General features: G+C 38.6%; 1 protein-coding gene across 1 annotated transcript in view; it reads left to right on the top strand.

The window, feature by feature from the left end:
* The first annotated feature begins 234 nt into the window (after positions 1-234).
* LOC139738140 (uncharacterized) overlaps positions 235-12,988 on the top strand; it is a 47,743-nt gene continuing 34,989 nt past the window's right edge. Inside the window, exon 1 of the mRNA XM_071648801.1 lies at positions 235-369. Coding sequence (XP_071504902.1) covers positions 235-369 — 135 coding nt within the window. The remainder of the gene's footprint in view (positions 370-12,988) is intronic.

Raw genomic sequence — 12,988 nt, 5'->3', positions numbered from 1 at the left:
ATGATTTTGATCACATATCATAAAATAGACAAGAAATTACATCATAGCACATTGCCCCTTTTTCGATTTGGGAGAGAGAAAGGGGGGGGGGGGGCACATAACATACCACACATACAAAATGTAACATACCACATACACACAGATAGCCCGACCAGACGCGTACAGAATATAAATGATAGTGTTTTGATAGTAGACTAGCAGTCTGACCTCAGTCAGAGTACCTGACCGAGCATAATGGCCGATTCTGGTGCCGGTGATGACTGTAAACATGAAGAAGAAGACGGTAGAATGTCGGACGAGGAATCAGATTTCGCCGATGAGGATAGCATATACGAAGTGGATAAGATCGTAGGAATATCTAAAGAAGGGGTAAGTGTTGTCACACTGCGATTTTAACCGAGAAAATGCCCTCTTTATGAGCTCCTCATTTCTGATGTCAGTTCAGTCCACACACGCAGACATGATCATCGTACACTGTCTGAGGCCTTGGTTGTGGCTGGTTACTTGGCCTGCACTGACTGCACTGATGATGTCTGGCACCGGTCTAGTCACCGCTGTTCTACAGCAGCCGCGGCCGGGGGGCTTTGGGCCTAGCGAACTGCCTAATGTCAAAGCAGAGCGCAAGACCAGCATGATCGTAGCATCTAGTAGGCAGGCCCTGGTCAGGGCCTAGTGTGGAACGGAAACCCATGTCTTATCTTAGCACAGGAAATTTAGAAGACTTTTATGGGTTATGTCAGTACAGTGCTAATATAATCTATGTCATTTGTGTGTGTGTGTTGTGTCACAATATGTGTGTCTTTTTGTTTTGGTGCATAGGCCCTGGCTGCAGTATCAATCAAGTATGATTGTATGTTGGACTGGACCTACTCATCGACCACTTTTGGATTAAAAGACCTTGAACATGTTGAAGATATCTTAGAAAATATTCATCAGAGGCTCAGTTTGGCCACCTTAATTTCATTTCACATGTATCACTGGCACATAATACCACCGATTCATATCCCGGGCTCAGATTGTTGACTCGTAACATACAGCACGCAGAATTCTCAACGACGAACTCAAGTGACTTTTTTACAGTGCGTGCGCCAGTGCAAGCTCATCATTTGTTTTAATTGACCGCCTGCAGGGTGGTCCACAACTTAAAATTTAGGTTTGAAATTTTGAGCTCGGAAATTGAAATTTGAATGCTTGAAATTTTGAGCTCAGAAACTGAGAATAATTGAAGAATTTGTTTGTGCACGGGTCGCACATCGTGAGCAATGTTTATGCAATTTTTTCACAGCTTTTCTCTCTTTGTGCTGCTTACGGCTCGGCTTACAATCTGTACATTCTATGTTCTCTCTTAAGTTTTGCACACAAATATCTACATGTTTAGTACCAGGGGTGGTATTCTGAGGTCGTAATTAAGTCTGTAATTAACTTCGTGATTAAGTCGTGAAGTTAATAGGCCCTTAATCATGAGCAAAATCGGTATTCTGAGGACGTAATTAAGGTATGATTAAGTCCCCTGTGATTATCTTAGGTCCCTCCCATCTAATTGTTATTCCATCCAATCAGACGCATTGTTAGAAGCCAAAATGATGTTTACACGCGCAAATATGCCCTCAATGCGCGCTCCTCCACGCCTCCTGTAATTACAACCCAAGAGCTCCGTGCACACACTCCGGTATTTGATTACAACCCCTCACCTACGCACGCAAAGATCTCAACCTCTTTGCTCACATAAAAGACAAAATTCCTCGAAGATCGGCTATATTTCTTTTTTTCTCTGAATTCTACGGATACTATGATAACAAGATTCAACCGCTCCTCGGTTACCGAAGACGGTAAGCATCGTTGTGGCAGAGAAAACACGATGTAATGCGTGATATCGGAGTAGTTAATGATATTCTTTGGTATCATTAAGTTTTCCATTAACTTTGATACTTAATTACACCCTCAGAATACCGATTCGTAATTAACTCTGTGATTAAGTCCTCTCAGAGGTGCACGCGCATTGATACGCGCAAACGCATAGGTCCTTCCCGCCAAAACGCTTGTTGCTATACATGTATATGGTAGTTAATGTACCCCCTACTTAATCATGCTCTCAGAATACCAATTCGGTAATTAAGTGCTAATCGGACACTTAATAAGCTCTCAGAATACGGCCCCAGGTAGTTTGATGTTTCTTATGTTTTGCACGTTTTTCACCTGTTTGAATTCATTTTATTTTGACCTTGTTGCAAATTCTTGAGGATGTTGCATAGCATGTTGCTGGTTGTTGAGGATGTTGCACAAGAATTTGAGCATGTTGTAGAAACATGCTGAAACCCCTTGTAGACCACCCTGCGCCTGTTTTGCATTGAAAAAGCATACATTAATCATATGAATGGCAAGTACAAGTGTATGCAGTGGCAGATCCAGAGGGGGGCGCAACCGGTGCACGCCCCCCCCTTTATTTTTCGTAAAATCAAAAGAAAAAAAAAAAATGAAATGAAACCCGGAAGTGGCATCAGAAATATTAGTCACGCCCCCCTTTACAGAATTCCTGGATCCGCCCCTGGCACAAGTTGTATGTGTTAACATCAATTATGTGTCAGTATTACTAACAGGGATTTTCTTCAATTCATTTTCCTCCTGTTTCCTCAGGTTATTTACCTGTACCCTCTTAATTTCTCTTGATTTGTGTTTACTTTCAAATGTTCAAATGTTCAAAGGTATGGTAAATTATGCCTTTAAAGGGTGTGTACAGTTCTGGTTGAGGTGAGGATTTAGCATTTAACATTTTGCAAGATATTCAGAAACCACTCTATGAGATGTCAAAGAGCGTGCAATTCCATGGGGTATCAAAAGTTTATTTGATGAAAATCGGTTTTGAAATGGCTGAGATATCCAAAAACAAGGTGAAACAAAGAGATCCTAATAAAGTTGCGGCCTGTTGGCTTTTATTATTATCACTTTTTTTTTATATCTCAGCCATTTGAAAACCGATTTTCATCAAATAAACGTTGAACCCTTCATAAAATTACATGCTCATTCATATTTCATAAGAGGTTTCTCATTATCCCACTTAGTAGGAATGTGCAAAACATGAATCCTCACCTCAACCAGTACTGTACAGTCCCTTTAAAACAAAAAAGGGAAAAAATGATCTGCTGGACTATCCCCCCCCCCCCCCAAAAAAAAAAAAAACAAACAAAAAACCAAGACACACACACTCACGCAAAAAAAACAAAAAAACAGCAGCAACAAACAAACAAAATGTAGGGGCCAGAGTGAGCCTCAAGTGAAAAAAAAAAAATCAGACTTGCTTGATTCTACAAATTCTCCATTGGAGTCATGTCCAACCTTGAGGATGAGATTGAAAAAAAAAAAAAAAAATACTGGGCTAAGAGGGGGAAATGTAGGGGCCAGATTGGGCCTCAATTTAAAACCAGAAGGTTGAGAAGCACAGTTCTACTATGTACCCTCCTAAGTAGAATCATGTACAACTTTTTTTTTTTGATGAGACTGGCTCAATTTGTCCTCTCTATCTTACTAACTCTATTAGTATTTGTGGGACCATAGGGATGGGGCTGCCTATTCTAAATGCTGTGTAGAGGATTTCATCTCAAGAATTGGTGAACATAAACATCCTCAATGCAGGGTACATTTATTTTGTACATTATCAAAATTTGTCATTCCTTTCATAATATTGCATGCATACTATTTGCCTGAGTACAAATGAACGGACAACCTACAACCCTGGGAGCTTACATGTACTCAACTGTTCATAACTTACAAACGATTACACAGGTTTGTTCTACAATTGAGTGTACGTACTGTGTTGTACGGTGTACATTGTATGTACATAAAGTGTATATTCCTGTGAGTAAACCACCCGACATTTTGTTTTTCTATTGTTTCCCTTTTCCGGAATGTGTATAGATATCATCTGAACCATGGTCTATCATTATGAATGCATTGTGTGTTATGACTGTTGACACGCAGGACTAGATCTGTTGTTTTTTGTGAGAGACAAGTTGTGGTTTTATGTATCTTTGCTTAACCCGTTGAGGACGGAATGATTTTGCTACAACACATAATTCCCGTAGACACCTGCCCAAGTATACTCGGGACTTGTCCTCAACGGGTTAAATTCTTTTTAAAGTAATTTTGCCCTTCAACCAATAAGCTGGTGACAGCACAAAGCATTGTCTGTAGGACTGTTTCCACTAGAATTGAGTACCAAGAGAGGTTGTGATGCTAATAATTGAAGAACTAATGCCTTTCTGTACGTATGAAAGGAACACGGGGTTGAAAGGCAATGGAAACCTGCAATTGCAGCACCTGGCAAAGAAAAGATCATTTGCTTCACAAATATATTGTCCAAACTGCTTCAATACAGCATGTGCACTGATCCATACTGTATGGTAGTGTACGGTACTGTATATTTCAACAGAATACAAAGTTGTAGGCCTACATTGTGCCGTAAAAACTGTTCATGAACCACGGTTGGGCCCAAAATTCAAGAACACGAAAACATTGCCACCTGATGCACAAACGAAGTGAACCGACAGGTATCAGTGTACTTTGATACGATCTACATGTACATGCAGTCTTGGTGTCAAATTGCGAAAACAACATCTCGTGAAAATGTCCTACATTCCTCTTCATTCATGAAAAGTATCTGTACACAAAAATAACAGCTTTTATAGCACAGATATGTGATACCAGGGACTAAGAATTGCCACTGGTAAATGCTCTATCAGTTTACTGTACATTTCAGTCTGAACAGAGCTGGAATCACAATAGTATTTGAATTCATATCATATTGCCAATTTGAAACTTTCACATTGTGATGGAGATGTTTTTGCAAGTTGCTGTATTTGATCTATTATCGTGTATAAGTAAACAGGTCTATGCACTGATTGATGTGACTGAGTCGTGGGAATAGTACAGAAAATGCTAAATAGGAAGTAGGGCCGTCAGCCTTTGTTTCAACTTCCTACAGGTCAGGTTTTTTTTTTTTTTTGAACATGTGAAATGGAGGTTTGTATATTAAAGGTCCCGTTTACTGTACCTTTTGGAGAAGTGATTTAAAAGTGTTTGAGATAGCTTGTATTACATTTGATGCATAAGCCTATTATATGTGTACGTCTGTTGTACATTGTATAAAAAAAAAATCCTGCCATATTCACAATAAGCCTATAATATAAGGGGATATCAGATTAAAAAAAAAAACAAACCATAACTGTTGACGGCTTAGTGTGGAAACATTTTTTTTTTTTAACTACTGTAAAACGAGGAATGTTTGCATGCATTTTAATTTCGTGAATTTCGCGAGCGCCAAGATTCGCGAAATTAAAATGCGTGCGAAAGTTCTTGTCTACACTATGCATTGAATGCCAGTGGCAGTTCGCGAAAATTTCATGCCACAAAAAAGGCCATCTTCTCCAATTTGCAAAAAGTTCATGTAGCAAATGTATCATGTTTTACAGTATTGTTCACATTTTATGTATTTAACAGCATTGATTCAACTTATTCAATTTTTTTGCAGTGGCTTTTTTAATCCCTAACTCACATTTTAGAACTATTTAAGAGCACTAATGCTGGGTTGTTGTTTCATCTGCAAATGGTAAATTATACCTTTAAACTCTATGGGAAGACAGACTGTTCAACTTACTCTCAAGGCCAGGAAATAGGCCGACTTTTTCCCGTTTTCAGTGACAGGTTTGGCAGCAGAGGAAATGTGAGCGTGAGCATTTTTTGCTTTGAATTGTAATCATGCAGGGTTCATGTAACTAGAATGCAGTAGTACATGTAGATATCAGCAAGAAACAATGAAGCAAACAAATTTTTTTTTCTAATGCTGTCAGTGTAAGTTTACCTGTTTGTGTCACTCACGAATCCAAAGATCATTTCACTGTACAATATTGTACTACACAGTCAGGACAGCCAAAATTTACTGTGTACCATTTGGAGGTTACTTCGAACTTTGTCAAAATGCAGACCCTGTCTGGCAACTACAGTCAGGATAAAATTTTACAAAATGTCTTGAAAGGGCCTACAGTAATGCAAATGCATTTGATTTGTTTTGATTCTTTACCCTTTAAATCACTTCCATACATGTGACAAAGCAAATATCTACAGATTGTAGATCTACATTCCATAATACACATATTTTATTATTTAGTGTTTGTAACCTTTTCTTCAGATTACTTGGATATGCCCACAAAAAAATCTTCCAATCCAATATTCTGCTTGTGACCTCATCTGTCAATCATTTCTAGAGTACTAATTTGTAATAGCAAAAGATATGGGAATGCACCTTCCACTCGACGGAGCATTTAACTTGCATGTCTTCATGTTACTAACAAAGGACATCACACAAGCCGCTCCTACAGTGTACAACTGTATATCCATTGATTTTCCGCGCTAGATTGAATCGCATGCAGCGCGCTTGAAAATATTATTGCAAGGGCTTGATCAATCATCACGTTACATTCTACCTTCCCACAGTGCTGAACGTGGGGTTAACTGGGAGGGCTCTTCTGGAATAAAATGTGACTGGTGACAACGGTTTCAGGCAAAAGTCGGGAATTTTGAAAATTCATTTTTTCATGGAATCACATTGCCCATGTCCTAAGCTTTACATTGATGTCAAACACTTGTATTCATCACCGGCCCGTATTAAGTGGTCATATAAAGGGAAATATGATGCACTTTTTGATTTCTTAGCCTGACAAACTTGCGAGAAAACGGGCTTTGAAAATTCACCTCTTGTTCAAAGACAATGCCGAGCAGCGATGCGAGTTGATAATCACCCATCTGTACGATGGTGCCAATCGAGATTAAGCTCCGCCTCTAGCAATTACAGCGGCTTCTGATTGGCTCACTGAGAGAGTCAAATTTCCCAGGCGCCTTCCGCGGAACACAGCGTATGGAGCCGAATATACAGTGCGTTTCGCTCGGGTATGTTTACCAGTACGTCTTTCAAGATGGCGGATACGATAATTGTAAGCGTGCTGATTACGTGTGCATGTGCACGTGTTACCCAATGACATCCAGTACCACGCGCTATGCCTGTGTGTACATGCCACAGGAGCGGGTGGCGCATTCGTATCCACATCTTTACAAATCACGTTTTCACTGCGGTTAATTTGTCTTGTAAATGTAATCATTTGGGACCCTTTCCAAGGCAGAAAGATGACAAGGGTCACGCTTCCTGCTGTTTTTATTTTCAAGCCGTGCATGTGTTGCATTGTGCGTTAAACAAACAAACAAACAAACACGACTTTGCTTAGTTTGGTACAATTTTTGCATTTAATACAGTGTATTGGTCATTATTGACCGCTCCTTCCCTCTCTTCTGCTGTCTTTTGAGTCAACCTGCTGTCATTACTACGAACATAATTGACTAGTTAAGTTTCTGATCGCATGTTGCACGGTTTGTGTGGTGATTTGCGACTCTGATACGTTCAAATCATGTTCACTATCATGTCTGTTTTCACGTTGGAAGTTAGTGCTGCCTAGTGTTGCTGTTCACTTTTTGTTTCACTTCCGTTGTCGAACATTGTGGTAGAAAAGCTCGGATAGAAAGCCAAACGAAGAGCATACACCAAAAAGCGAGCGTACTGGTATCTATTGTCGCAACAACAATGGAGCGTGCATGCGTGAACAAGACATTTCTGACACGCTGCGAGACCTATCTCCGAAAGCCGAACTATGTAAATGTGTGCGACGCACTAGCCAATCGCATGCAAGATGCCGTGCCATAGCAACACTGGACATATTTGCGCGGCGTTCGAAAGAAGATCGAATGTGACGAGTGTGATCCAACATCTATAGGGGCAATTCCGCGGTTAGTAACGTTACATTTTAGGGACATTGTCATGATTTAGATTAGACTCATTTCTCTATCTGTGGATGTGAAGTCTCATTAATGTCACCAGAGATCATTCTAGTGTAGACCTAGAACAGAGCAAAGAATGAAATCATTTCATGAATTATTTTAGAAGAAAGGTCTGTGTTTAATGCCGGTTAGTAACGTTACAAAAAAAGGACATAAAAAAATGATGAGCATCTTTGAACAAAAAGTTTGCTAAAACTGGTATAGCTTGAAATATATCAACACTTATTTTTCATTTCTAGCTTTAAGGGCAATATCTACCCCAAATATCCTTTCTCATTATAACTTTGTTTGAAAATTATGTACAAAAATCATGGTTAGTAACGTTACGGTTAGTAACGTTACGGTTTGTCCAGTGATTACAAAATTGTGTGTTAACTCAAATCATTACATGTTTCCCCATGAGAATGCAAAGTTAAAGCTAAGAAACATCAGATAAGACATTAAACTCTTATTTCAATCATCAAACTCATGCAGTATAGTACCATTGTACTTGTACATGTTAAAGAAGACTAGAAAAAAAGTTTGCATAAATTACAAACTAAAAAAAAGTACCACTTTTAAAGACTGGGTCAAGTGATATCCACAGTTTTATAACTTTGCCAATCACTGTTCATCATGACTCACAGTAATTCACAAAAGTAGCCTGTTTTATTGAGCAAAACAGTTAATGTGTTCCTTATCAAGAGTACCTTTAATAAAGGGGAAAGAAATCAAAGAGCAAAAACTAATGTACCGGTATAAAAATTGTAGTATGTACAGTGTATGGCCAATTGTGGTGTGCGTAGTCATTGCATAATAGGAATCCAGCATAATGCAATGTTTTATATTATTGTGAAAGTAGTTTACAAAAATTGTAAGTCATATGACATTAACTCAAATGATACAGTGTATTAGTTGAATTCATGTTTATTCAAGTCTAGAGACTTGTATTTTTTTATCTTTTAGACCAGTTTGAATGTCTAATCTCTGCATTGTTCTGAAAACAAAAGTCTGTTCGCTGTACCTGAAGCGTAATTAACCCCGACAAACCATTCTATGATAATTTCAAATTGGGACAGAAAATTTGAAGTGATGGCCTCAATTGTTTTTAAAAGGGCATTGTACCGGTTTTTTATTTTTTTATATGTTGTTCTTTTAATTCTAAAACACCCAGCGGTGCAAACAGATTCAAAATTTCATAACGATTTAGTCCGTAATTTCATTTTGAAAATGGAAATTTTTGGGCGAGAATTATGCTAATGAGCTGACGAGCCCGGATGTCGTGATGTCACAGGTGCCAAATATATCACTGATTACAAGCCCTCGCATACGCGTGCGTTAAATCGTGCCGAGTAGCAGACGACGCTTAGGCCCAATTTAGCTAGCAGGCGGCACTTGTGTACTGTCCTATCCATGCAGCTGTCTCAAATTTCGCTGAACCAAATCGCACCAAAATTACAGGATATACGTCAAAGCATATTTCAAAATAATGTATTATGTTTGAACGAAATCGGTAATCGAGAAGTATCAATATTGACGCCGATTTTCAAGTTGTCACTAAAAAAAAACTCACTCTTCGCGAGAGATCTTGGTAAACGCGACATGCACAATCTAGAACTGAAGTTAGCCGACTAGTCCTGTGCGAACGGGGAATTTGCGCGGGAACTAAACTAAAAAATGTCATGATTTTGGCAATTTGTGTGATTTACGAACTATATTTTTCATTCAACTTAACTCAAATAATTTTTAAATTGATTCTTTGCTCCCGATTACTTGAAAGATTTGTCTCATGATATTAGATGGCTAACTTCAGTCTGTGCGTGCGCAGGCAAGTAGGGCTACTACGCCGCGATAGCTCTTGTTTAGTCGTACAGTCTCTACAGAGCAGATTGTTTTTAGCGACGACAGGAAAGTCGACAACTTCACTTACGCTTCCCGACTTGCTATTTGGTTCCAATTAGCGTGAGCAAGTGGACATGAGTCATAAAATATTTCTTGTGATTTTGGTGCAATTTGGTTAAGTGAATTTTGAGATATCTACATGGATACGGAAGTACTCTAGCACTATGCCTACACCAGCGCTTGGATCGCGAAGCGGCGGCACTGTTTGTTTCTACGTGGTCAGGCCACTCTTCCGAGGTATGGGCCATGGGTCGTACTAAAACTAGATCTAAGTTAGTCCTTGGTGTTAATACGACCACAATGAGATTTATCTCGACTACAAAAACATTGAAAATCCATAAAGCAGATACCTTACCTGCAAAATTCAGCACAGAAACAACAGGGCCTGCAGCACAAGGGCCTAGATCTAGCGGCAACGCTAGACCTTGGAGTCTGGACTTTCGTCTGGACTTTCTTCAAGTTCTGGCAGCAAGGGTAAGTATTGCATACTAAACCGTTTACTAGTACACTGTGCCTATTATATAGCGCTGTGCACGTACAGCTGTCGACGGGCGGGCGAGTAGAATCTTCTCGGTCCTTGACTGCTCACTAGTCCTAACGTTAGTCCTAGTTCTAGTCTAGCGTCTCTACTGAGTGCCGTTTTCTTCTAACTAGGCGTAAACCGTGATTGCCGTTGACTATTTTTTGGATTTAGATTTTAAGAATCACTCAGTCCTCATCTTCGTTAGATAGTTTGAACTGTGATGTCGAACCATTATCGCTCATCATCAATGCATACTAGTTAGTGCAACGTTACTTACACACAGTTTTCTATGGGCAGCACGTTCGGACATGATGCCAATTTCATTTTGCATATCTGGAATATTCCCCACAAATTTGATCTAAATAAAAAGCTTTTGAAGGGATTCCTTTTAAAAATTAATGAATATTGTTTAACATGTTTATTTCAGCTCCATATTGCAATTTTACTAAATAACAGTTTTTGCAGTACTTCGTGTGAGATTTCATCAGTAAATTGACATGTGTAGTTCGTTTTGCTAAAGTTGGAGGTTGGCACCTGTGACGTATGCCAAATTGTGTGGATCGTTCCTTGGCTTGCTCGTTTTCATTTTTTTTCAAAAAATCATTACAGGCTTATCCTGGGTTGTAGAATCCTCTCTTTCCAGTTGTAGGCGTCAAAAATGTAGATTAGAATTATCAGACAAGTAGAAAATGTCAGTACAGGTTTCTTTTAACACTACTTTCCACACAAAATGCTCTGCTGGCCCACAGATTCCATCAATTGCCCCTTCGAAGTGGCAAAAAAAAAAATCACTCAATGTGCACCTTGTGAGCCTTCTGTAGTGATGCGAATGCTGTAGACCCCCCCCCCCCCAACATTTCCCACCACGATTTCGCAACGCGCAAAGATTTTGCCGCATCGTCTCATGACTTTTTTCATTGAAGTCTCCCGCATATTTTGAGACCAAATTTGCGACGTCCGGGTACACCGTTCTGCAGTTATGTAATGTTTTACATAAATGCATGTCGACCTGAAAACAGCTCAAATTCATGATATCGTGTGCAAATCCAATGCAAATTGTGTTTTTTTGTTAATTTGATATTAACTAGATTGTTTCAACCTTTGACCAGTGAAATTAATCAATTGTAGTGTAGAGAAGCTTGAAAAAGTGCCTGCAACAAATTTTGGCAAAAAAACCAATAGAAAACAAAAGGTAAAAAAACACTAAAATACATAAGAAATTAACAAAACAATAAAAAACAAAAGAAACTGATTTTGATTTTGCTATTTTTTTTTGCAAGAAAATTGTTTGATGTGTCTTGAGGAACTCTTACACAAAAATTTAGCAATCCTTCAGTCTTTTTTATGGAGTTAGAGGTGAAAATATGATTTCATGCGTAAATTTGCATAATTAATTTACTATAAAAAAAAAGCCAATATCTTTTTACTGCATGACACGTAATCTTGTAGTTGACATCTGGCTCTATCATCAGGCAAAATTTTGCCAGACCAGGACCTGTCCATTGGAGTCTTATTCACTTATTTCATGGTTAGTAACGTTACAATACACACAGGCTGTGGTTAGTAACGTTACGTGGTTAGTAACGTTACACATTTTGACTGCTGTTATTTCTAACTTCTATAATGATTAGTAATACTTATTTTTATATTTCAGTTAGTCATTGGACACAGCAGGAAAAATTGAAATATTATCATTCATAGAGACCTTATACTCTCTGGAGGTAAATAATTTCACTTTTTGGTTAGTAACGTTACATGACTGTCCGATGGTTGGGGAAATGCACACATGTTTGCATTTTGAAGACATGTAAGTTGATTTTACTTAATCTATCCATGAAAGCACTGCATTGCCTCTATGAATTCAATATTTGTGGCTAGAAAATGGCATTTAACTTGACTAGCTATCTTCTTTGCCATTATGGAGATTTTGCTGATGAAATTCAATCTGAAAGATTACTTGTTCAAAATTGGTGAATTGAATACCTTAAACTATCAAGATACCCTGAAAAATAGTTTTTCCTGAGTTATCAATGTGTTCTTTCTAAAGTCAAACACAAAAATCAAGGAAAAAACCAAATTGAAATTTTATGGTCATGTCCCTCTAACTGCGGAATTGCCCATAGGGTGTTTAAAATTCCATTTTCCATAATGGTCGAAATCTTTGCACCCCGCCTACATTGTGTAGGAGGGAATGTGCTCTTGCGACTTTTGCCTGAAACCGTTGTCACGGGTCAAAAATGTAGTAAAAAAAACTACGATCTAAATCATACACTTTTGATATCAAAACACTCCAAAACAGCTCATCCTGGCAAATTGCATCAGCAAAGCAAGTTTGATAGCCCCTTTCGATGTACTGGAAGCAAATTCCAAAGAGGAAAGATGAAAAATAAGCCCTTCCAAGAATTATGTTTTGTCTTCAAAGCAAGGACTCACTAGATTGAACACATGTTTCTGACTGTTTGTCAGGGACAGTAATTTGAAAGTCATCGCAAAATGTCAAATTTAAAGCACCCAAGAATTGCTCCCAGATTGCAGTCATTTGAAGAGTAAATTATCAATTTGAGATTAGTGCAGGTAGTTGTATGGGTAAATTTAGGAAGGCAGCTCAGGAACTACAGTTGTACCATGGTAGTTGCTTTTCTGTTGATTTACGCTGGTTGATGAACTGGGTTTACAGGATAGGAATACCAGTGCACATTAGAAGGT

The sequence above is a fragment of the Diadema antillarum genome, unplaced genomic scaffold, assembly GCF_040938485.1.
Source record: "Diadema antillarum isolate AM-2024a unplaced genomic scaffold, OU_Dant_1.0 seq00000724_RagTag, whole genome shotgun sequence".
NCBI classification, from domain to species: Eukaryota; Metazoa; Echinodermata; class Echinoidea; order Diadematoida; family Diadematidae; genus Diadema; species Diadema antillarum.
Note: the sequence above shows the minus strand (reverse complement) of the source record. Positions and strands in the feature narration are given on the sequence as shown.